At 40.1% G+C, this 27,549-nt stretch overlaps 1 protein-coding gene across 1 annotated transcript in view; it reads right to left on the reverse strand.

Moving 5' to 3' along the window:
* The window catches only part of RAPGEF5 (Rap guanine nucleotide exchange factor 5), a 603,491-nt gene that overhangs the window by 196,918 nt on the left and 379,024 nt on the right, over positions 1-27,549 (reverse strand). The window contains exon 8 of the mRNA XM_053714138.1: positions 7,731-7,804. Within this exon, the coding sequence (XP_053570113.1) occupies positions 7,731-7,804 (74 nt within the window). The remainder of the gene's footprint in view (positions 1-7,730; positions 7,805-27,549) is intronic.

Genomic DNA, 27,549 nt, shown 5'->3' on the forward strand with positions numbered 1-27,549 from the left:
GCTTCATTCTTAAAAGCCCAAGAAGTGGCGACTGATCTAGTAGAATGAGCTGTTATTCTCTGAGGCGGAAACTGTCCCGCCTCCAAATAAGCCTTGTGAATCAAAAGCTTTAACCAAGATGCCAAAGAAATGGCAGAAGCTTTCTGACCTTTCCTAGGACCAGAAAAAACAACAAATAGACTAGAAGTTTTTCTGAAATCTATAGTAGCTTCGACATAATATTTCAAAGCTCTTACAACATCCAAAGAATGTAAAGCTCTGTCAAGAACAACAATTTCCCTACTAATGTTGTTAGAATTCACAACCTTAGGAAGAAATTTAAACGAAGTCCGCAAAACAGCCTTATCCTGATGTAAAATCAGAAAAGGAGACTCACAAGAGAGAGTACACAATTCAGAAACTCTTCTAGCTGAAGAGATAGCCAAAAGGAACAAAACTTTCCAAGAAAGTAGTTTAATATCCAAAGAATGCATAGGTTAAAAAGGAGGAGCTTGCAAAGCCTTCAAAACCAAATTAAGACTCCAAGGAGGAGAGATTGATTTAATAACAGGCTTGATACGAACCAAAGCCTGAACAAAATAGTAAATATCAGGAAGCTTAGCAATCTTTCTATAAAATAAAACAGAAAGAGCAGATATTTGTCCCTTCAAAGTACTTGCAGACAAACCTTTATCCAAACCATCCTGAAGAAATTGTAAAATTCTAGGAATTCGAAAATAATGCCAAAAGAATTTGAGAAAAACACCATGCAATATAGGTTTTCCAAACTCGATAATAAATCTTCCTTGAAACAGACTTACGAGCCTGTAGCATAGTATTAATCATTGCGATTCGAGATCGTGATTGAAAAAACGTCCCTTGAGACAGAAGGTCTGGCCTTAAATGAAGCGTCCAAGGTTGGCAACTGGACATCCGGAGAAGATCCGCATACCAAAACCTGTGAGGCCATGCTGGTGCTATCAGAAACACATGCAATTGTTCCATTATGATCTTGGAGATCACCCTTGGAAGAAGAACTAGAGGCGGAAAAATGTAAGCAGGTTGGTAAAACCAAGGAACTGCTAACGCATCCAACATCTCCGCCTGAGGATCACTGAACCTGGAAAGGTACCTGGGAAGCTTCTTGTTTAGGTGGGAAGCCATCAGATCTATTTCGGGGAGACCCCACATCTGTACAATCTGACAAAATACATCTGGATGGAGAGCCCACTCCCCTGGATGTAAAGACTGACAACTGAGATAATCCTCTTCCCAATTGTCTACACCTGGGATATGTATCGCAGAAATTAGACAGGAGTAGGATTCCGCCCAAGAAAGTATCCGAGATACTTCTTTCATCGCTAAAGGACTGCGAGTCCCCCCTTGATGATAATAAAACAGTTGTGCCACAGTTGTGATATTGTCTGTCTGAAAATGAATGAATGATTCTCTCTTTAATAGAGGCCAAGCCTGAACAGCCCTGAAAATAGCAGAAATTTGACAAGAGTTGGATTCAACCCAAGAAAGTATCCGAGATACTTCCTTCATTGCTGAAGGACTGTGAGACCCTCCTTGATGATTGACATATGCCACAGTTGTGATATTGTCTGTCTGAAAACAAATAAACAGTTCTCTCGTCAACAGAGGCCAAACCTGAAGAGCTCTGAAAATAACACAGATTACCAATATTGATTGGTAACCTCACCTCTTGAGGATTCCAAACTTCTTGTGCTGCCAGAGACCCCCAGACAGCTCCCCAACCTGTGAGACTTGCATCTGTTGAAATCATGGTCCAGGCAGGACGAACAACAGAGGCTCCTTGAATAATCTGATGATGGTCTAACCACCAGGACAGAGAGAGTTGAATTTGGGATTTAAGTATATCAAATGTGATATCCGAGTATAATCCCTGCACCATTGATTCAGCATGCAAAGCTGCAGAGGTCTCATATGAAAACGAGCAAAGAGGATCGCGTCCAATGCTGCAGTCATGAGACCTAAAACTTCCGTGCACATAACCACTGAAGGGAATGATCGAGACTGAAGATTTCGACAGGCAGAAACCAATTTCATATGTCTCTTGTCTGTTAAAGATAGAGTCATGGATTCTGAATTTATCTGGAAACCTAAAAAGGTGACCCTTGTCTGAGGAATCAAGGAACTCTTAAGTAAATTGATCCTCCAACCATGTCTTTGAAGAAACAACACAAGTTGATTTGTGTGAGATTCTGCTAAATGAAAAGATTGAGCCAGTACCAAGATATCGTCAAATAAGTAAACACCCTGCTCTCTGATTACAGATAGAAGGGCACAGAGAACCTTCGAAAAGGTTCTTGGAGCTGTTGCTAGGCCAAATGGAAGAGCAACAAACTGGTAATGCTTGTCTAGAAAAGAGAATCTCAGAAACCGATAGTGGTCTGGATGAATCGGAATGTGAAGATACGCATCCTGTAAGTCTATTGAGGACATGTAATGACCTTGCTGAACAAAAGGCAGAAAAGTCCTTATAGTCACCATCTTGAAAGTTGGGACCCTTACAAAATGATTCAAAAACTTCAAATCTAGAACTGGTCTGAAACAATTTTCCTTCTTCGGGACAATGAATAGATTTGAATAAAAACCCAGACCCTGTTCCAGAATTGGAGCTGGTACAATTACTCCTGAAAGCTTTATATCTGAAACACACTTCAGAAAAGCCTGAGCTTTTACAGGATTTGTTGTAACGTGGGAGAGAAAAAATCTTCTCACAGGAGGTCTTATTCTGAAACCTATTCAATACCCCTGAGAGACAATATTCCGAATCCAATGATTCTGAATGGAACCTGCCCAAACGTCTTGAAATAATTTCAATCTGCCCCCCACCAGCAGAAATGGATCGAGGGCCGCACCTTCATGCCGTCTTGGGGTTTCTTGTAAGGCTTGGATTTATTCCAACTCGAGGATGGCTTCCAATTGGAGCCAGAGTCTTTAGGGGAAGGAGTGGTTTTCTGTTCTCTATTCTGACAAAAGAAACAAAACCAATTAGAAGCTTTAGATTTGCCTTTAGACTTTTTATCTGGAGGCAAAAAACTCCCTTCCCCCCAGTAATAGTGGACATAATAGAAACCAACTGGGAACCAAATAAATTATTACCCTGGAATGAAAGAGATAGTAACCTAGATTTAGATACCATGTCAGCATTCCATGATTTGAGCCATAAGGCTCTTCTAGCTAAAATAGCCAAAGACAAAGATTTAACATTAATCTTGAGGATATCAAAAATAGCATCACAGATAAAATAAGCATGGTGAAGCAAACGAACAATGCTATGCAAATCAGAGTCTTTTTCCCGATGTGCTAAGCTATCCAACCAAAAAGTTGATGCAGCCGCAACATCAGCCATAGAAATGGCAGGTCTGAACATATAGCCAGAATGCAAATAAGCTTTCCTTAGATAAGATTCAATTTTCCTATCTAAAGGATCCTTAAAAGAAGTACTATCTTCCATAAGAATAGTAGTACGTTTAGCAAGAGTAGAAATAGCCCCATCAACCTTAGGGACTTTTTCCCAAAACTCTAATTTAGCCACTGGCAAAAGATACAACTTTTTAAACCTTGAAGAAGGAGCAAAACAAGAACCAGGCTTAGACCATCCCTTAGCAATCACATCAGAAATAGCATCAGGAACAGGAAAAACCTCAGGAGTAGTCACATGAGGTTTATAAACAGAATTTAAACGTTTACTGAATTTATTATCATGAGGACCAGACTACTCAATATCCAAAGTTATTAACAATTCTTTTAACAAAGAATGAATATACTCAATCTTTAAAAGATAAGATGATTTATCAGTGTCAATGTCTGAAGTAGGATCTTCTGAGTCAGAGAGATCCTCATCAGAGGAGGATATATCAGTATGTTGCCGGTCATTACAAATTTAATCAGTATTATGAGATGCTTTAAAAGCCCTTTTACGTTTATTTGAAGGCGGTATAGCAGCCATAGCCCTCTGTATCGCATCAGCAATATAACAACAGGGATATCATGTACTTTAGATGTTGAATGAACAACAGATACTGTACTAGCACTGTTTTACTAGCTAGACAATATCAAGTGCTTATATGATGTTAAATGAGTAACAATATATTTATCATGGATTTATGTATGTACACAAGTCTGCGCATGTACTTTTTGGTTTCATTTTTAATTGGTTATTATTGGACCAATAGGAGGAAAGGAAGCGCTTTAAGAAGGGTTGGTAGGTTTAAATTTTTTATCACCTTAGATTACGGCTATGAGCCGAAATGCGTCAGCTGTCTATCTTTCCTCCTATTGGTTTATCAATAATTTGCTGACTGTTTGCTGTCTTTTGACGAGGTTCATGCTTTTTACGAACCATCATCATTATTACTGAGCTTTTTAAGCTGAAACGTTTTGTTTGGAATAAAGGCTACTTGACATCACTGGTGCTCCTACCTACTTATTTCTCTATTGCTAACTGGATCCGCTTTTCAGTGAGCACGGTCACGGTATTGAGAGTGCCCTCCTCCCGCATTCCATCGTTGGCTGCTGAGCGTGACAGACAAGGAAAAGGAGAATCGCTTAGGAAATTGCTGCCTCGTCCACAACAGGGAAACTGCCCTGGGCCCAAGGTAGGAACACTGTTTCTTCAATAGGGGCCGCATTGTGTGGAGGCTGGCTAACTTTGACATATTACACCTTATGACCAAAGAAGGCTAACCTGCTACCTGTCACTACTTGAACTGTTACTCTGTAGCGGCTTCTTTGTTGTTTTTTTTACTTGGTATAGGCACCTCACTGGAGGGATAATACTTTATAGACTTACTTTGTCATCACTCAGCAGCATTGCTCAATGCAACCCTTTGTATCATGAATTGGGCAGTGGATGTATATACCTACCTAACTTTCTGCTGTTGATAATTCAGGTATATAGGGACTGTTATTGTTCATGTAAAGAATAATGTCAAAAATGAAGATGAATTGAAAAAACAAACAAACATATATAAAAGACATTTCTATTGATCCTAGATTTTGAATAGAATCTTGAATCTTTCAAGCAAATTTCGACAACCTTGAAGCATAGAGCATATAGATACACTCCCTGTTGGGACACTGAACCCAAATTTTTTCTTTCGCGATTCAGATAGAGCATGACATTTTAAGCAACTTTCTAATGTACACCTATTATCAATTTTTCTTCATTCTCTTGCTATCTTTATTTGAAAAAGTAAATTTATGCCTACCTGATAAATTAATTTCTTCTATGGTACGACGAGTCCACGGATTCATATTTTACTTGTGGGATATTATCCTCCTGCTAACAGGAAGTGGCAAAGAGCACCACAGCAGAGCTGTCTATATAGCTCCTCCCTTAGCTCCACCCCCCAGTCAATCGACTGAAGGTACAGGAAGAAAAAGGAGAAACTAAACGGTGCAGAGGTGACTGAAGTTTAAAATAAAAAAATATAATCTGTCTTAAAATGACAGGGCGGGCCGTGGACTCGTCGTACCATAGAAGAAATTAATTTATCAGGTAAGCATAAATTTACTTTTCTTCTATAAGGTACGACGAGTCCACGGATTCATCCTTTACTTGTGGGATACAATACCAAAGCTACAGGACACAGATGAACGGGAGGGTCAAGACAGATGGTTAAACAGAAGGCACCACTGCTTGAAGAACTTTTCTCCCAAAAATAGCCTCCGAAGAAGCAAAAGTATCAAATTTGTAAAATTTGTAAAAGGTATGAAGCGAAGACCAAGTCGCAGCCTTACAAATCTGTTCAACAGAAGCATCATTTTTAAAAGCCATGTGAAAGCCACCGCTCTAGTAGAGTGAGCTGTAATCCTTTCAGGAGGCTGCTGTCCAGCAGTCTCGTATGCCAAACGGATGATGCTTTTCAGCCAAAAAGAAAGAGGTAGCCGTAGCATTTTGACCTCTACGTTTTGCAGAATAGACAACAAACAAAGAAGATGTTTGACGGAAATCTTTGGTTGCTTGCAAGTAAAACTTCAAAGCACGAACCATGTCCAAGTTGTGCAACAGACGCTCCTTCTTAGAGGAAGGATTAGGACACAGAGAAGGAACAACAATTTCCTGATTGATATTCCTATTAGTAACAACCTTAGGAAGGAATCCAGGTTTGGTACGCAAAACCACCTTATCAGCATGGAAAACAAGATAAGGCGAGTCGCATTGCAATGCAGATAGTTCAGAAACTCTTTGAGCCGAAGAGATAGCAACTAAAAACAGAATTTTCCAAGATAGAAGCTTAATATCTATGGAATGCATAGATTCAAACGGAACCCCTTGAAGAACTTTAAGAACTAAATTCAAACTCCATGGCGGAGCAACAGGTTTAAACACAGGCTTGATTCTAACTAAAGCCTGACAGAACGACTGAACGTCTGGAACATCTGCCAGACGCTTGTGCAGTAGAATTGATAAAGCAGATATCTGTCCCTTTAATCCTAGGAATCCTGATCTTACTCCATGAGTAGCATTTGGATTCGCACCAATAAAGATATTTACGCCATATCTTATGATAAATTTTCCTAGTGACAGGCTTTCGAGCCTGAATCAAGGTATCTATGACCGACTTAGAGAAACCCCGCTTGGATAAAATCAAGCGTTTAAACTAATATTTTATCACCTCTTTCACTTTACCCTTCCTAGTACTTAGAGTAGGCAAAGAGAATGACTGGGGGGTGGAGCTAAGGGAGGAGCTATATAGACAGCTCTGCTGTGGTGCTCTTTGGCACTTCCTGTTAGCAGGAGGATAATATCCCACAAGTAAAGGATGAATCCGTGGACTCGTCATACCTTATAGGAAAAAAGGCATCTAAGCTTTTTTTTGGTTCAGAACTCTGCACAGCACTTTTTTACTGGTGCATGAATTTATCCACCAATCAGCAACAACCCAGGTTGTTCACCAAAAATGGTCCGGCATCTAAACTTACATTTTTGCATTTCAAATATAGATACCAAGAGAATGAAGAAAAATTAATAGGAGTAAATTAGAAAGTTGCTTAAAATGTCATGCTCTATCTGAATCACGAAAGAAAAAATTTGGGTTCAGTGTCCCTTTAAGTGAAACTAGATTTAAAGGGACAGTCTACACCAGAATTTTTATTGTTTTAAAAGATAGATAATCCCTTTATTACCCATTTCCCAGTTTTGCATAACCAACACAGTTATAATAATATACTTTTAACCTCTGTGATTATCTTGTATATAAGCCTCTGCAAACTGCCCCTTTATTTCAGTTCTTTTGACAGACTTGCCGTCTAGCCAATCAGTGCCTGCTCCCAGATAACTTCTCGTGCACGAGCACAGTGTTATCTATATGAAATACGTGAACTAACACCCTCTAGTGGTGAAAAACTGTTAAAATGCAATCTGAAAGAGGTGGGCTTCAAGGTCTAAGAAATTAGCATATGAACCTCCTAGGTTAAGTTTTCAAATAAGAATACCAAGAGAACAAAGCAAAATTGGTGATAAAAGTAAATTGGAAAATTGTTTAAAATTACATGCTCTATCTGAATCATGAAAGTTTATTTTGGCCTAGACTGTCCCTTTAAGATATTAAAAAAACAAATTCAGCAACCAGGTAAACATTAAAATGGCAATATTGAGAAATACATTATATATATATATATATTATATACACAAATATATAAATATATATATACACACACAATATAACAGATCATTGTTGACATCTGTATGTAGGGTAAGTTAAATACATCACCTCTGTTTCAAACACATTCTCAGTGATTCCTGGTGTTGATTCTTGTGGACAAGTAAACTCTTCTTCATCAGAAACTACAAAACAATAAAAAAAATTAAACAGTGCTGCACATGTTTTGTGTTTTTAACACAGCTGAGACAAGATACTTATGATACTCAATAGAATGTTTTTAGAACTTACACTAAAAAAACATCAGTCATTTATGCCCAACTTTGCTAAACCTACAAGTATCTCTGGAGCAGCACACATTATGCAATGTTGGAAAATATTTTCTATCAAAATAACACTTTAACCCTTTAAGGACACAGCTTTCAGTTTGCTCAATTGTTTTATGACGGAAAAATTCCGTCATATGTCCTTAAGAGGTTAAACTTGGTTATAACAATCACCCCCTACCTGTGAGTTAGCATAGTGCAAAGTGTTACAACATTTCATATATTTAGTTAGTTGCTTAGATATTTTGTTTAAAAATCAATAGTCAGGCATGTCCAAGGAACACTTAGTTTTTCATGTTTCTTGAAACATTTAGTTGGGAATCATAAGTTTCAATCATAAGTTATGTGGTACAGAATTAGAGCTTAAAATAAATTTATAAAACAACTTCACTAGCATTATGCATGCTGAAAATCACATAATAATGTTGTTAAAATGACTTCATAGAAAGGATAGTTAGCAAGAGCTCTGTTAATCTATAAAAACAGAATTTATGTTTACCTGATAAATTTCTTTCTCCAACGGTGTGTCCGGTCCACGGCGTCATCCTTACTTGTGGGATATTCTCTTCCCCAACAGGAAATGGCAAAGAGCCCAGCAAAGCTGGTCACATGATCCCTCCTAGGCTCCGCCTACCCCAGTCATTCGACCGACGTTAAGGAGGAATATTTGCATAGGAGAAACCATATGGTACCGTGGTGACTGTAGTTAAAGAAAATAAAATATCAGACCTGATTAAAAAAACCAGGGCGGGCCGTGGACCGGACACACCGTTGGAGAAAGAAATTTATCAGGTAAACATAAATTCTGTTTTCTCCAACATAGGTGTGTCCGGTCCACGGCGTCATCCTTACTTGTGGGAACCAATACCAAAGCTTTAGGACACGGATGAAGGGAGGGAGCAAATCAGGTCACCTAAATGGAAGGCACCACGGCTTGCAAAACCTTTCTCCCAAAAACAGCCTCAGAAGAAGCAAAAGTATCAAACTTGTAAAATTTGGTAAAAGTGTGCAGTGAAGACCAAGTCGCTGCCCTACATATCTGATCAACAGAAGCCTCGTTCTTGAAGGCCCATGTGGAAGCCACAGCCCTAGTGGAATGAGCTGTGATTCTTTCGGGAGGCTGCCGTCCGGCAGTCTCGTAAGCCAATCTGATGATGCTTTTAATCCAAAAAGAGAGAGAGGTAGAAGTAGCTTTTTGACCTCTCCTTTTACCTGAATAAACAACAAACAAGGAAGATGTTTGTCTAAAATCCTTTGTAGCATCTAAATAGAATTTTAGAGCGCGAACAACATCCAAATTGTGCAACAAACGTTCCTTCTTTGAAACTGGTTTCGGGCACAGAGAAGGTACGATAATCTCCTGGTTAATGTTTTTGTTAGAAACAACTTTTGGAAGAAAACCAGGTTTAGTACGTAAAACCACCTTATCTGCATGGAACACCAGATAAGGAGGAGAACACTGCAGAGCAGATAATTCTGAGACTCTTCTAGCAGAAGAAATCGCAACTAAAAACAAAACTTTCCAAGATAATAACTTAATATCAACGGAATGTAAGGGTTCAAACGGAACCCCCTGAAGAACTGAAAGAACTAAATTGAGACTCCAAGGAGGAGTCAAAGGTTTGTAAACAGGCTTGATTCTAACCAGAGCCTGAACAAAGGCTTGAACATCTGGCACAGCTGCCAGCTTTTTGTGAAGTAATACCGACAAGGCAGAAATCTGTCCCTTCAGGGAACTTGCGGATAATCCTCCTTGTCCCAAGGGAATCCTTTAGATTCACACCAACAGATATATTTTTTCCAAATTTTGTGGTAAATCTTTCTAGTCACAGGCTTTCTGGCCTGAACAAGAGTATCGATAACAGAATCTGAGAATCCTCGCTTCGATAAAATCAAGCGTTCAATCTCCAAGCAGTCAGCTGGAGTGAAACCAGATTCGGATGTTCGAACGGACCCTGAACAAGAAGGTCTCGTCTCAAAGGTAGCTTCCAAGGTGGAGCCGATGACATATTCACCAGATCTGCATACCAAGTCCTGCGTGGCCACGCAGGAGCTATCAAGATCACCGACGCCCTCTCCTGCTTGATCCTGGCTATCAGCCTGGGGATGAGAGGAAATGGCGGGAACACATACGCTAGTTTGAAGGTCCAAGGTGCTACTAGTGCATCCACTAGAGCCGCCTTGGGATCCCTGGATCTGGCCCCGTAGCAAGGAACTTTGAAGTTCTGACGAGAGGCCATCAGATCCATGTCTGGAATGCCCCACAGGTGAGTGACTTGGGCAAAGATTTCCGGATGGAGTTCCCACTCCCCCGGATGCAATGTCTGCCGACTCAGAAAATCCGCTTCCCAATTTTCCACTCCTGGGATGTGGATAGCAGACAGGTGGCAGGAGTGAGACTCCGCCCAAAGAATAATTTTGGTTACTTCTTCCATCGCTAGGGAACTCCTTGTTCCCCCCTGATGGTTGATGTACGCAACAGTCGTCATGTTGTCTGATTGAAACCGTATGAACCTGGTCCTCGCAAGCTGGGGCCAGGCCTGGAGAGCATTGAATATCGCTCTCAGTTCCAGAATATTTATCGGTAGAAGAGATTCTTCCCGAGACCAAAGACCCTGAGCTTTCAGGGATCCCCAGACCGCGCCCCAGCCTATCAGACTGGCGTCGGTCGTGACAATGACCCACTCTGGTCTGTGGAACATCATCCCTTGAGACAGATTGTCCAGGGCCAGCCACCAACGGAGTGAGTCTCTGGTCCTCTGATTTACTTGTATCTTCGGAGACAAGTCTGTATAGTCCCCATTCCACTGACTGAGCATGCACAGTTGTAATGGTCTTAGATGAATGCGCGCAAAAGGAACTATGTCCATCGCCGCCACCATCAACCCGATCACTTCCATGCACTGAGCTATGGAAGGAAGAGGAACGGAATGAAGTATCCGACAAGAGTCCAGAAGCTTTGTTTTTCTGGCCTCTGTTAGAAAGATCCTCATTTCTAAGGAGTCTATAATTGTTCCCAAGAAGGGAACCCTTGTTGACGGGGATAGAGAACTCTTTTCCACGTTCACTTTCCAGCCGTGAGATCTGAGAAAGGCCAGGACAATGTCCGTGTGAGCCTTTGCTTGAGGAAGGGACGACGCTTGAATCAGAATGTCGTCCAGGTAAGGTACTACTGCAATGCCCCTTGGTCTTAGCACCGCTAGAAGGGACCCTAGTACCTTTGTGAAAATCCTTGGAGCAGTGGCTAATCCGAAAGGAAGCGCCACGAACTGGTAATGTTTGTCCAGGAATGCAAACCTTAGGAACCGATGATGTTCCTTGTGGATAGGAATATGTAGATACGCATCCTTTAAATCCACCGTGGTCATGAATTGACCTTCCTGGTTCGAATGGTTTCCATCTTGAACGATGGGACCTTGAGAAATTTGTTTAAGATCTTGAGATCTAGGATTGGTCTGAACGTTCCCTCTTTTTTGGGAACTATGAACAGATTGGAGTAGAACCCCATCCCTTGTTCTCTTAATGGAACAGGATGAATCACTCCCATTTTTAACAGGTCTTCTACACAATGTAAGAACGCCTGTCTTTTTATGTGGTCTGAAGACAACTGCGACCTGTGGAACCTCCCCCTTGGGGGAAGTCCCTTGAATTCCAGAAGATAACCCTGGGAGACTATTTCTAGCGCCCAAGGATCCAGAACATCTCTTGCCCAAGCCTGAGCGAAGAGAGAGAGTCTGCCCCCCACCAGATCCGGTCCCGGATCGGGGGCCAATATTTCATGCTGTCTTGGTAGCAGTGGCAGGTTTCTTGGCCTGCTTTCCCTTGTTCCAGCCTTGCATTGGTCTCCAAGCTGGCTTGGCCTGAGAAGTATTACCCTCTTGCTTAGAGGACGTAGCACCTTGGGCTGGTCCGTTTTTACGAAAGGGACGAAAATTAGGTCTATTTTTTGCCTTGAAAGGCCGATCCTGAGGAAGGGCGTGGCCCTTACCCCCAGTGATATCAGAGATAATCTCTTTCAAGTCAGGACCAAACAACGTTTTCCCCTTGAAAGGAATGTTTAGTAGCTTGTTCTTGGAAGACGCATCAGCCGACCAAGATTTCAACCAAAGCGCTCTGCGCGCCACAATAGCAAACCCAGAGTTCTTAGCCGCTAACTTAGCCAATTGCAAAGAGGCGTCTAGAGTGAAAGAATTAGCCAATTTGAGAGCATTGATTCTGTCCATAATCTCCTCATAAGGAGGAGAGTCACTATCGAGCACCTTAAGCAGTTCATCAAACCAGAAATATGCGGCAGTAGTGACAGGGACAATGCATGAAATGGGTTGTAGAAGGTAACCCTGCTGAACAAACATCTTTTTAAGCAAACCTTCTAATTTTTTATCCATAGGATCTTTGAAAGCACAACTATCCTCTATGGGAATAGTGGTGCGTTTGTTTAAAGTAGAAACCACTCCCTCGACCTTGGGGACTGACTGCCATAAGTCCTTTCTGGGGTCGACCATAGGAAACAATTTTTTAAATATGGGGGGAGGGACGAAAGGAATACCGGGCCTTTCCCATTCTTTATTAACAATGTCCGCCACCCGCTTGGGTATAGGAAAAGCTTCTGGGAGCCCCGGCACCTCTAGGAACTTGTCCATTTTACATAGTTTCTCTGGGATGACTAAATTTTCACAATCATCCAGAGTGGATAATACCTCCTTAAGCAAAATGCGGAGATGTTCCAATTTAAATTTAAATGTAATCACATCAGATTCAGCCTGCTGAGAAATGTTCCCTAAATCAGTAATTTCTCCCTCAGACAAAACCTCCCTGGCCCCCTCAGATTGGGTTAGGGGCCCTTCAGAGATATTAATATCAGCGTCGTCATGCTCTTCAGTAACTAAAACAGAGCAGCCACGCTTACGCTGACAAGGGTTCATTTTGGCTAAAATGTTTTTGACAGAATTATCCATTACAGCCGTTAATTGTTGCATAGTAAGGAGTATTGGCGCGCTAGATGTACTAGGGGCCTCCTGAGTGGGCAAGACTCGTGTAGACGAAGGAGGGAATGATGCAGTACCATGCTTACTCCCCTCACTTGAGGAATCATCTTGGGCATCATTGTCATTATCACATAAATCACATTTATTTAAATGAATAGGAATTCTGGCTTCCCCACATTCAGAACACAGTCTATCTGGTAGTTCAGACATGTTAAACAGGCATAAACTTGATCAGAAAGTACAAAAAACGTTTTAAAATAAAACCGTTACTGTCACTTTAAATTTTAAACTGAACACACTTTATTACTGCAATTGCGAAAAAACATGAAGGAATTGTTCAAAATTCACCAAATTTTCACCACAGCGTCTTAAAGCTTTGAAAATATTGCACACCAATTTTGGAAGCTTTAACCCTTAAAATAACGGAACCGGAGCCGTTTTAAGCTTTAAACCCCTTTACAGTCCCTGGTATCTGCTTTGCTGAGACCCAACCAAACCCAAAGGGGAATACGATACCAAATGACGCCTTCAGAAGTCTTTTATAAGTATCAGAGCTCCTCTCACATGCGACTGCATGCCATGCCTCTCAAAAACAAGTGCGCAACACCGGCGCGAAAATGAGACTCTGCCTATGCTTTGGGAAAGCCCCTAAAGAATAAGGTGTCTAAAACAGTGCCTGCCGATATTATTATATCAAAATACCCAGATAAAATGATTCCTCAAGGCTAAATATGTGTTAATAATCAATCGATTTAGCCCAGAAAAAGTCTACAGTTTAAATAAGCCCTTGTGAAGCCCTTATTTACCATCGTAATAAACATGGCTTACCGGATCCCATAGGGAAAATGACAGCTTCCAGCATTACATCGTCTTGTTAGAATGTGTCATACCTCAAGCAGTAAGAGACTGCACACTGTTCCCCCAACTGAAGTTAATTGCTCTCAACAGTCCTGTGTGGAACAGCCATGGATTTTAGTTACGGTTGCTAAAATCATTTTCCTCATACAAACAGAATTCTTCATCTCTTTTCTGTTTCTGAGTAAATAGTACGTACCAGCACTATTTGAAAATAACAAACTCTTGATTGAATAATGAAAAACTACAGTTAAACACTAAAAAACTCTAAGCCATCTCCGTGGAGATGTTGCCTGTACAACGGCAAAGAGAATGACTGGGGTAGGCGGAGCCTAGGAGGGATCATGTGACCAGCTTTGCTGGGCTCTTTGCCATTTCCTGTTGGGGAAGAGAATATCCCACAAGTAAGGATGACGCCGTGGACCGGACACACCTATGTTGGAGAAAACATAATTTATGCTTACCTGATAAATTTATTTCTCTTGTAGTGTATCCAGTCCACGGATCATCCATTACTTGTGGGATATTCTCCTTCCCAACAGGAAGTTGCAAGAGGATCACCCACAGCAGAGCTGCTATATAGCTCCTCCCCTAACTGCCATATCCAGTCATTCGACCGAAACAAACAAAGAAAGGAGAAACCATAGGGTGCAGTGGTGACTGTAGTTTAATTAAAATTTAGACCTGCCTTAAAATGACAGGGCGGGCCGTGGACTGGATACACTACAAGAGAAATAAATTTATCAGGTAAGCATAAATTATGTTTTCTCTTGTTAAGTGTATCCAGTCCACGGATCATCCATTACTTGTGGGATACCAATACCAAAGCTAAAGTACACGGATGATGGGAGGGACAAGGCAGGGATTAAGCGGAAGGAACCACTGCCTGAAGAACCTTTCTCCCAAAAACAGCCTCCGAAGAAGCAAAAGTATCAAATTTGGAAAATTTGGAAAAGGTGTGAAGCGAAGACCAAGTAGCGGCCTTGCAAATCTGTTCAACAGAGGCCTCATTTTTAAAGGCCCAGGTGGAAGCCACAGCTCTAGTAGAATGAGCTGTAATCCTTTCAGGGGGCTGCCGTCCAGCAGTCTCATAGGCTAGGCGTATTATGCTCCGAAGCCAAAAGGAAAGAGAGGTTGCCAAAGCTTTTTGACCTCTCCTCTGTCCAGAGTAAACGACAAACAGGGTAGATGTTTGACGAAAATCTTTAGTAGCTTGTAAGTAAAACTTCAAGGCACGGACTACGTCCAGATTATGTAAAAGATGTTCCTTCTTTGAAGAAGGATTAGGACACAATGATGGAACAACAATCTCTTGATTGATATTCTTGTTAGAAACCACCTTAGGTAAAAACCCAGGTTTGGTCCGCAGAACTACCTTATCTGCATGAAAAATCAGATAAGGAGAATCACATTGTAAGGCAGATAACTCAGAGACTCTCCGAGCCGAGGAAATAGCCATCAAAAAAAGAACTTTCCAGGATAAAAGTTTAATATCAATGGAATGAAGGGGTTCAAATGGAACTCCTTGAAGAACTTTAAGAACCAAGTTTAAGCTCCACGGGGGAGCAACAGGTTTAAACACAGGCTTAATTCTCACCAAAGCCTGACAAAATGCCTGGACGTCTGGAACCTCTGCCAGACGCTTGTGCAAAAGAATAGACAGAGCAGAAATCTGTCCCTTTAAGGAACTAGCTGATAATCCTTTGTCCAAACCCTCTTGGAGAAAGGACAATATCCTAGTAATCCTAACCTTACTCCATGGGTAATTCTTGGATTCACACCAATAAAGATATTTACGCCATATCTTGTGGTAGATTTTCCTGGTGACAGGCTTTCGTGCCTGTATTAAGGTATCAATGACTGACTCGGAGAAGCCACGCTTTGATAGAATCAAGCGTTCAATCTCCATGCAGTCAGTCTCAGAGAAATTAGATTTGGATGATTGAAAGGACCTTGTATTAGAAGGTCTTGTCTCAGAGGCAGAGTCCATGGTGGAAAGGATGACATGTCCACTAGGTCTGCATACCAGGTCCTGCGTGGCCACACAGGCGCTATCAGAACCACCGATGCTCTCTCCTGTTTGATCTTGGCAATCAGTCGAGGTAGCAGAGGCAACGGTGGAAACACATAAGCCAGGTTGAAGAACCAAGGCGCTGCTAGAGCATCTATCAGCGTCGCTTCTGGGTCCCTGGACCTGGATCCGTAACAAGGAAGCTTGGCATTCTGGCGAGACGCCATGAGATCCAACTCTGGTTTGCCCCAATGATGAATCAATTGAGCAAACACCTCCGGATGGAGTTCCCACTCCCCCGGATGAAAAGTCTGACAACTTAGAAAATCCGCCTCCCAGTTCTCTACGCCTGGGATATGGATCGCTGACAGGTGGCAAGAGTGAGTCTCTGCCCAGCTAATTATGTTTGAGACTTCTAACATCGCTAGGGAACTCCTGGTTCCCCCTTGATGGTTGATGTAAGCCACAGTCGTGATGTTGTCCGACTGAAATCTGATGAACCTCAGTGTTGCTAACTGAGGCCAAGCCAGAAGAGCATTGAATATTGCTCTTAACTCCAGAATATTTATTGGGAGGAGTTTCTCCTCCTGAGTCCACGATCCCTGAGCCTTCAGGGAGTTCCAGACTGCACCCCAACCTAGAAGGCTGGCATCTGTTGTTACAATCGTCCAATCTGGCCTGCGAAAGGACATACCCTTGGACAGATGGACCCGAGATAGCCACCAGAGAAGAGAATCTCTGGTCTCTTGATCCAGATACTCTTGTGAGTGGGGATAGAGAACTCTTTTCCTCGTTCACTTTCCACCCATACGACCTCAGAAATGCCAGAACTATCTCTGTATGAGACTTGGCAATTTGAAAGCTTGACGCCTGTATCAGGATGTCGTCTAGATAAGGAGCCCCCGCTATGCCTCGGGGTCTTAGAACCGCCAGAAGTGAACCCAGAACCTTTGTAAAAATTCTCGGGGCTGTAGCAAACCCGAAGGGAAGAGCTACAAATTGGTAATGCCTGTCTAGAAAGGCAAACCTTAGGAACCGATGATGATCTTTGTGAATCGGTATGTGAAGGTAGGCATCCTTTAAGTCCACTGTGGTCATGTACTGACCCTCTTGGATCATGGGTAGGATGGTCCGAATAGTTTCCATTTTAAATGATGGAACTCTGAGGAATTTGTCTAAGATCTTTAGATCCAAAATTGGTCTGAAGATTCCCTCTTTCTTGGGAACCACAAACAGATTTGAATAAAAACCCTGTCCTTGTTCCGTCCGCGGAACTGGATGGATCACTCCCATTACTAGGAGGTCTTGCACACAGCTTAGGAATGCCTCTTTCTTTATCTGGTTTGCTGATAACCTTGAAAGATGAAATCTCCCTTGTGGAGGAGAAGCTTTGAAGTCCAGAAGATATCCCTGAGATATGATCTCCAACGCCCAGGGATCCTGAACATCTCTTGCCCACGCCTGGGCGAAGAGAGAAAGTCTGCCCCCTACTAGATCCGTTTCCGGATAGGGGGCCGTTCCTTCATGCTGTCTTGGGGGCAGCAGCAGGCTTTCTGGCCTGCTTGCCCTTGTTCCAGGACTGGTTAGGTTTCCAGGCCTGTCTGGAATGAGCAACTGTTCCCTCTTGTTTTGAAGCGGAGGAAGTTGATGCTGCTCCTGCCTTGAAATTTCGAAAGGCAAGAAAATTAGACTGTTTAGCCTTTGATTTGGCCCGGTCCTGAGGAAGGGTATGACCCTTACCTCCAGTAATGTCAGCAATAATTTCCTTCAAGCCAGGCCCGAATAAGGTCTGCCCCTTGAAAGGAATGTTGAGTAACTTAGACTTTAAAGTCACGTCAGCTGACCAGGATTTAAGCCATAGCGCCCTACGCGCCTGGATGGCGAATCCGGAATTCTTAGCCGTTAGTTTAGTCAAATGAACAATGGCATCAGGAACAAATGAGTTAGCTACCTTAAGTGTTCTAAGCTTGTCAATAATTTCAGTCAATGGAGCTGTATGGATGGCCTCTTCCAGGGCCTCAAACCAGAATGCCGCCGCAGCAGTGACAGGCACAATGCATGCAAGGGGCTGTAAAATAAAACCTTGTTGAATAAACATTTTCTTAAGGTAACCCTCCAATTTTTATCCATTGGATCTGAAAAAGCACAACTGTCCTCAACCGGGATAGTGGTACGCTTTGCTAAAGTAGAAACTGCTCCCTCCACCTTAGGGACCGTCTGCCATAAGTCCCGTGTAGTGGCGTCTATTGGAAACATTTTTCTAAATATAGGAGGTGGGGAAAAGGGCACACCCGGTCTATCCCACTCCTTGCTAATAATTTCTGTAAGCCTTTTAGGTATAGGAAAAACATCAGTACACACCGGCACCGCATAGTATTAATCCAGCCTACACAATTTCTCTGGTACTGCAACTGTGTTACAGTCATTCAGAGCAGCTAATACCTCCCCAAGCAATACACGGAGGTTCTCAAGCTTAAATTTAAAATTAGAAATCTCTGAATCAGGTTTCCCCGAATCAGAGATGTCACCCACAGACTGAAGCTCTCCGTCCTCATGTTCTGCATATTGTGACGCAGTATCAGACATGGCTCTTACAGCATTTACGCGCTCTGTATCTCTTCTAACCCCAGAGCTATCGCGCTTGCATCTTAATTCAGGCAATCTGGATAATACCTCTGACAGAGTATTATTCATGATTGCAGCCATGTCCTGCAAGGTAATCGCTATGGGCGTTGATGTAATTGGCGCCATACTAGCGTGCGTCCCCTGAGCGGGATGCGAAAGGTCTGACACGTGGGGGGAGTTAGTCGGCATAACTTCCCCCTCGACAGAACCCTCTGGTGACAATTCTTTTATAGATAAAGACTGATCTTTACTGTTTAAGGTGAAATCAATACATTTAGTACACATTCTCCTATGGGGCTCCACCATGGCTTTCAAACATAATGAACAAGTAGTTTCCTCTGTGTCAGACATGTTTAAACAGACTAGCAATGAGACTAGCAAGCTTGGAAAACACTTTAAACAAGTTTACAAGCAATATAAAAAACGTTACTGCGCCTTTAAGAAACACAAATTTTGTCAAAATTTGAAATAACAGTGAAAAAAGGCAGTTACACTAGCAAAACTTTTACAGTGTATGTAACAAGTTAGCAGAGCATTGCACCCACTTGCAAATGGATGATTAACCCCTTAATACCAAAAACGGAATAATAAATTACAAAAACGTTTTTCAAACAGTCACAACAACTGCCACAGCTCTACTGTGGCTTTTTACCTCCCTAAAAAACGATTTTGAAGCATTTTGAGCCCTCCAGAGATGTCCTGGATCATGCAGGAAGAAGCTGGATGTCTGTGTCTGTAATTTTTTCTGCGCAAAAAAGCGCTAAAATAGGCCCCTCCCACTCATATTACAACAGTGGAGAGCCTAAGGAAACTGTTACTAGGCAAAATTCAAGCCAGCCATGTGGAAAAAAACTAGGCCCCAATAAGTTTTATCACCAAACACATATAAAAACGATTAAACATGCCAGCAAACATTTTATATTACATTTTTATAAGAGTATGTATCTCTATTAATAAGCCTGATACCAGTCGCTATCACTGCATTTAAGGCTTTACTTACATTAATCCGGTATCAGCAGCATTTTCTAGCAAATTCCATCCCTAGAAAAATATAACTGCACATACCTTATGGCAGGAAAACCTGCACGCCATTCCCCCTCTGAAGTTACCTCACTCCTCAGAATATGTGAGAACAGCCATGGATCTTAGTTACTTCTGCTAAGATCATAGAAAACGCAGGCAGATTCTTCTTCTAAATACTGCCTGAGATAAACAGTACACTCCGGTACCATTTAAAAATAACAAACCTTTGATTGTAGAAATAAACTAAGTATAAAACACCACTCTCCTCTTACGACCTCCATCTTTGTTGAGAGTTGCAAGAGAATGACTGGATATGGCAGTTAGGGGATGAGCTATATAGCAGCTCTGCTGTGGGTGATCCTCTTGCAACTTCCTGTTGGGAAGGAGAATATCCCACAAGTAATGGATGATCCGTGGACTGGATACACTTAACAAGAGAAATCTTCACTCCATTAAAGCAGAATCTATAAGCATCTGCAGTGTTGTGTTGTGCTGTAAAGCCCCAATGCTTTTCACTGTTATCCTTTTTTTAAATACGGTGCAAATATGTTTCTGTCTGACTACAGTTTTCCAACAATAAAAATATTAAAAAGAAAAAAAAAAGTAATCGTTATTTGCAGGTTCTGTGAAATAGAACAATCAAAAAGCCCATTTTTCAGGAGCTTCTAGAGCGATGAGGACAATACCAATATTACAGTATGCTACTCCATACCATCTATCAGATTACTCACTAAACTATAATTTCAAAATTACCATTTTTTCATGCCACTAAAAAAAAAAAAAAACATTTAAATATATGATAAAGAATTACAATGAATTAGGATTAGCACTGTTGTTGTTGTTTTCTAGCACCTGTAACGTAGTCATTAAAAAGATTATACAAAAGCAAAAAGAAAACTCTCGAACATCAACTTTTTGATAAAACATGCAGTAGTTCTTGAAACCCTTATAAATTCATATCCTATGTATTGTGCAATGCACTATGCCTAAAATTATAACATTTGCACATATGGCTGTTTCTGTAATCCCATGTTGCAAATCAGAACGCCTTAAATGATAATACCAACTGATAATGAACAAAGACATTATGGGGATTTCACATGCAAATTATACTGAAAGAGGCAGATATAATACCTCTGACAGTTCACTGTGTGTATATCAAGGCTAAGATCTACATCCTGTGTTGTCTATAGAGACACTTTAATTCTGTGACGCTCATTAACCTAACTATAATTAGCTTACTTTAATATCTTTCCATTTATGGATGTCAGGTTCCTTTCTCCTAAGAATAGCTTGGCTGCCAGATGTTCCAATAGAGATATGGCATAGTCCCAATAAAAAAATATCTCGAGGTTCTAACTTCTACATCGAGAAAAAGCCATCTTAACTGGCTACCCAATTGTAATCTTTGCATTGCTAGAGGATTCAGAACATACACTTAAAGGAAGATGAAGTAATTACTGTTTAAAATAGTAGAAAGGTAAGGAAAGGGACCCCACACAAACTTAGCAATGATCTGACCGGAGGTTTGCCTCCGGTCAGATCATTACTAAGTATGTGTGGGGTCTGTTGTGGAGCGTGATGCTTGAATGTCCACATTTAACAATGCCAGATTAAAAGGCTATATACGGACATTTTATATTATGTCGCTGGTGACCAGGATATATCACATTTTGAGGAGCGGTACTTGACTCAATTCAGAAAATAGGTTTCCTATTGATGGATTTTCAATAGCGCTGGTGACTTTGGCTGTGTATTCATATGTTAAAATGAACTGTAAATCTAAATATGGCAATTAAAATAATCATAATGTACACTAAGCTCAGGAGGTAGCTAAACCCTTGCTTTGACAGGTGTCAGATACTAGATTACAGCTTTAACATCAGTACACATTTACAGTATGTGAAAGGATCTCTACCGGAACTGTAAGCTCATCTTTGCTGGTGAAGAACCAAGGGTGAGATCAAGTACCCAACAGTTTGGTTAGAGTAGCACATCAGTGCTGGGAGAGCTTATTTCGGTTAATGGGTGACCCCGATAAGTACATGAGAGTATCTTGATAGTAGCCCGAAGTCTAGGAATAACTGGAAGAATAACACGGTAGATTATCCTTAGTTCATAACAGAACTGGCAAGATTTTATTAAATACAGACACAATTATTTTGCAGTACTTTCCTTTACTGCTCCTATTAAGCATTTCAAAGCTAAGAAGTCTAACCTTTAAAATAAAAAAAAATATAAAGGAAAAAGGAACATGTCCAAATATAATCTAATACACATAAAAATGTAATATAACCAATAGAAGAGAAGATATGTAAAGTAACTTAGCAATTAAGTGTGTGGTGTTATTATACTGATGCCGATACCACTGATCCCATAAACCAGCCCTCCTCTGGCTATACCCATGTGCCAGTGTCACTAATGTGTCATTATATAATGCTGGGTGTTATTATACTGATGCAGATACCACTGATTCTATAACCAGCCCTCCTCTGGCTATACAGATGAGCCAGTGTCACTACTGTGTCATTATATAGTGCTTGGTGTTATTATACTGATGCAGGTACCACTGATACTATAACTAGCCCTCCTCTGGCTATACCCATGTGCCAGTGTCACTTCTGTGTCTTTGTATAGAGCTGGGTGTTATTATACAGATGCAGATACACATCCAGTATTTCACTCAGGCTTTATTTATTCCATAACTTAGCACCCAATATCACTAGCAGTCTCTTGACAAGCCACTAACTTTATTTACACTACGTATTTGTTTTTATTCCTATTATTTAATCCGAAAGAAAAGATATACTAAGGTTGTGGCGGACACTGCAAGGGCTAGTCACAGACACCAGTGTCCGTGTACGGACACCTTGCCTATCCCTGCACCTGCACCTGCCTCTCATATCATTTCATCCATCTGGAATAGCTGGTTGGGTTTTTACTATGCCTTTCAACAAAACAACATTTCCAGAGAAAAATAAGGATAAAACAAAGAAGAGGAATGTGCTTTTGTTCTATGAGAGTTAATAAAAACAACAACTTAAAGGGACAGTCTAGTCAAAATTAAACTTTAATGATTCAGATAGGGCAAGCAAATTTAAACAACTTTCCAATTTACTTCTATTATCTAATTTGCTGAATTCTTTAGATATCCTTTGTTGAAGAAATAGCAATGCACATGTGTGAGCCAATCACACAAGGCCTCTGTGCAGCAACCAATCAGCAGCTACTGAGCATATCTAGATATGCTTTTCAGCAAGTGATATCAAGAGAATGAAGCAAATTAAATAGAAGTAAATTAGAAAGTTGTTTAAAATGACATGCTCTTTCTAAATCACGAAAGAAAAAAATTGGGTTTCATGTCCCTTTAAGTGAATAACATTTTAATTCTAAGGCCTTGATGACAAACTCAGCAGAAAGAAAAGATACAAAGTAGTATAGTTAATTTAGAGTACTTTATTATTATTTTTTTAAAGACAATTATTAGAGGGTCATCATCTGGAAAGGAAGCAAACCAAACTAATGTCCAATCAGGGTAGATAACAAGCAGTGGGATGTCCATTTAATCTAATGGATTTCATTATTTTGCATTTATGAGCAAAATAACCTACAAAGAGTTTACCAATGATAGTAAAGCCCCCCAAAATATCAGAGTGCTTCAAATTTTATAAATGTAAATGATAACAGAATTTAAAGCTAAATCCCATGCTAAGGACCAGCAATCCATCAATACAATAAGAAAAACAAAGTTTTTCAGTCCTGAAATCCTGAATCCTTCCAGGAATACTTTAGTATCCCAAGAATGGCTTTCAATAGATTAGGATTCCCTAAAATAAATCACACCAGCAAATATAGGATTATCCAGAAAATCAAGTTGTACATAATCTGTTAAAAAGATGGAAAATAAAGGATAAAGATAAGAATGATGAGAAGATAGTTCCAGAAGAGATGGATGCCATGGTTTGAATGCAACATGGAGATCATAAAGATTACTGAAATAATTTTCCAACACACTAACGCTATCATTCTGGGATCACTAATGGTGGAAATGTACATGCCTCCTAAAAGGAAAAGCAAAGCATCTACTGCTTCTGAATAAAAAATGCTAGAAGGCTAGGATCTGAGAAGACAGAGGAGAATCAAAAATGTTAAAGGTTTAAGACCTCTAGTTTCGAATATGGAGAAATAACTCTCTTTAACTTCTAATCACTTTAATCCCTTGTGTAATGAGAACACCAAGGCACAGCTGCTTTTAAAAGACTTAAAAGATACTCAGCTTTCAATGTAAATGCAAAATGGCCATTAAAATTAGCTCTCTCATTCCATGATGACAAGGAACTTAAAAGGACCATAATAATGAAAACAATTGCATGCTCTAATTTGTTAGAGCATGTAATGTTAACACTGATGCACCAACTCTATGGGCCCCATTACATATGCAGCGTCGCCCGCAAAATCCTCCATCGCCAGATTTTACGCGATTTTGGTATTACATATACGGCGTAGCATACAAGTTACGAGCGTATATATTTCACCCTTCGGACGTAATTTTTTTAGCCATAGACTAACATAGAAAAGACGTGCAATTTGGTATCCAATATACAGCGTAAGGACTTACGTGGCGAAAATGGAGAAATCTTACTCCATTTTTACCTCGCCATAAAAGGCAGCCGTAGCAAGCCTTGTGCTGAGTATGGGAGCACCATAACTCCCGAAAATGCCTGCAAAAATAAACTAACACCTAATCTACCTGTCAACCGCAATCCCCCACCCCAATAACTAATAAAGTCTATTAACCCCTAAACCGCCATAGCCCACAACGCAATAAACCTAACCCCCCCCTAAATGAACTAAAATTACCTAATTTACAAAATACTAACGTTAATATTAAATTTAAAAAAAAATAACACTACTTTTTCTAAAGTGCCGTAAGTCACTGGCGACTCCAGAAATCTGTAATTACTCTCATTTCTGGACATCGCTAGTTTATCAGACTTATGGCACTTAGGAAATGCCGGCACCGTATATGTAATACCATGATGTGCGAGGTGAAATTACAGGCAGCACGGGTTCCCACGCTTGCGCCGAAACCTGCGCTGTATATTTGATCGTGCCCCAAGTATTTAACCCTTGAAAAAGGCTTAATCACATACAAATATAGATTTTAAAAGCGGATAAGAATCACAGGCCCAACAGGTCTGTCCAAATTTTCCCAAAAGTGTAAAGTTATTTAGTTTGTAGGTAGGATAACCTTAAACTTATCACAGTTATTCTTGAAGTCCCACACAGTGTTTGTCCTTACCAACTGTAATAGAAGTTTATGCAATGAATCAATCACGTCTTCTGTGACAAAATGCTTCAGAAAGTTACAGTGAACCTGCTACCCTTCTACTTGAGATCATGACCCCTTGTTCTGGGATTACTCTTTTTGTGGAAAATCCTTACAGCCTCAGTTTTATTAAGTTCCTTAAAAACTTTAAAGTTTCTATCCTATCACCTCTTATCTATATATATTTGGGTAATTGAGCCTTTCCTGAAGTTTTATTTTTTTCGGCCATGAACCATTTTAGTAGCACTAAAAAGATTTAAATGTATCTATATCGTTCTGGAGATATGGCCTCCAGAACAGCACACAGTATTGAAGATGAGTCCTAACTAGTGAACTGTAAAGTTGCATAAGAACCTTATTATTTCTGCTGCAAATACTTCTACCTATACAACCAAGCATTCTGCTGGCCTTACTTACTGCAATACTACATTGTTTACCAAATTTAAAATAATCTGAAATAATTCTCAAGTCACACTTCTCTTTTGTAGCAGTCAGTAAAATGTCACTGAGTCTGTAATTGAAGTGATGGTAAATCCTATGGTTTTTGAGATGCTAGGATTTACCAGTGTAATAAAGGGAACTTTCAGCCATGAAGTATAAAATACTTCATACTGAAAGTTCCTTTGTCTGTAGAGTATGCCATGCTGAGTGCCTCAGGCCGCCTATAGCAGAACGCTATTTTTCAGTGAGCCAATAGCATACTAGCTATCCGGCATAATGCCAGCTGGGCCACACGGCTATAAGCTAAGAGGTAGAAATGTCAGCTCATTAAAAAATAATGTTTTGCTACAGCTGGCCTGAGGTGTTCAGCGCAGCATAGGCTACAGGCAGATAAAGGAACTTTCAGCATAAAGTATTTTATACTTCATGACTGAAAGTCCCATTTTATTTGTTGCACTAGTAAATTCCTAGCGTTTCAAAATTGCTAGGATTTACCATCACTTTAACCTTTTAGAATTTTTTCCTAAATGCATAATTTTGCAATTTTTGTACTTTTTATTTCTCATCTCACTTAGAAAATTCAAATAAACTTTTGCAAGCATAGAAAATAAAGTAAAGCCAATATTTAAAGGCATATGAAACCTATTTTGTTTCCTTTCATGATTCAGATAGAATATGTGATTTTAAACAACTTTCTAATTTACTTCTACTATCAATTTTTATTTGTTCTCTTGGTATCTTTTGTTGAAAAGCAGATATGTATGCTTAGAAGCCGGACTATTTTTGGACTACTATATGGCAGCAGCTTTGCAAGAATGTTATCTATTTGTAAGACCACTAGATGGCAGCACCACTATGTCCTACCATGTAGTGCTCCAAATGCCTTCCTAGGTATCTCTTCAACACAGAATATCATGAGAACAAAGCAAATTTGTAAATAGAAGTAAATTGTCTTAATCACAAAATAAAAAAATTTGGGTTTCATATCACTTTAATAAGCCATTTATTTAAATGTAATTGTTTCGCTAATATAGCTCACAAAAAAACAATCTATGTAAGAACTTACCTGATTAATTCATTTCTTTCATAATGGCAAGAGTCCATGAGCAAGTTACGTATGGGATATACATTCCTACCAGGAGGGGCAAAGTTTCCCAAACCTCAAAATGCCTATAAATACACCTCCTACCTCTCTCATACCTTAGTTTAACGTTTAGCCAAGAAGTGAGGTGTAAAAGAAGGAGTAAAAAGCATACAAAAAGAGGAACTGGAAAAAATAAAGTGCTATATACAAAAAATCATAACCACAAAAAATAGGGTGGGTCTCATGGACTCTTGCCACTATGAAAGAAATTAATTTATCAGGTAAGTTCTTACATAAATTATGTTTTCTTTCATGTAAGTGGCAAGAGTCCATGAGCTAGTGACGTATGGGATATAATACCCAAGATGTGGAAAACCACAAGTCACTAGAGAGGGAGGGATAAAATAACAGCAGCTAAATCTGATGAGAAATTAAATGCAAAATAATTACGTTTTCTTTAAAAAAAAAAAAAAAAAAATTAAAATCAAAGGCATTAGAATCAAACTGAGACAACTGGCTGAAGAACCTTTCTACCAAAGGCTGCAAACACATCAAAATGGTAAAATTTTGTAAAAATATGCAAAGAAGACCAAGTTGCTGCTTTGTAAATTTGATCAACTAAAGCTTTATTCTTAAAAGCCCAAGAAGTGCAACTGATCTAGTAGAATGAGCTGTAATTCTCTGAGGCGGAGACTGCCCCACCTCCAAATAAGCTTTGTGAATCAAAAGTTTCAACAAAGATGCCAAAGAAATGGCAGAGGTTTTCTGACCTTTCCTGGAACCAGAAAAAATAACAAATAGACTAGAAGTCTTTCTGAAATCTTTAGTAGCCTCAACATAATATTTCAAAGCTCTTACCACATCCAAATAATGTAAAGACATTTCAAGAGTATTCTCAGGATTAGGACACAAGGAAGGAACAAAAATTTCCCTATTGATGTTGTTAGAATTCACAACTTTAGGCAAAAATTTAAATGAAGTCCGCAAAACAGCTTTATCTTGATGGAAAGTAGTTTAACATCCAAAGAATGCATAGGCTCAAAAGGAGGAGCCTGCAAAATCTTCAAAATCAAATTAAGACTCCAAGGAGGAGAAATAGATTTAATAACAGGTTTGATACAAATCAAAGCCTGAACAAAACAGTGAATATCAAGATGTTTAGCAATCTTTCTTAATAAACAGACAAAAAGAGCAGAAATGTGTCCTTTCAAAGTATTTGCAGACAAACCCTTATCCAAACCATCCTGAAGA

Source organism: Bombina bombina, chromosome 5 (genome assembly GCF_027579735.1).
Source record: "Bombina bombina isolate aBomBom1 chromosome 5, aBomBom1.pri, whole genome shotgun sequence".
In the NCBI taxonomy this organism is placed as follows: Eukaryota; Metazoa; Chordata; class Amphibia; order Anura; family Bombinatoridae; genus Bombina; species Bombina bombina.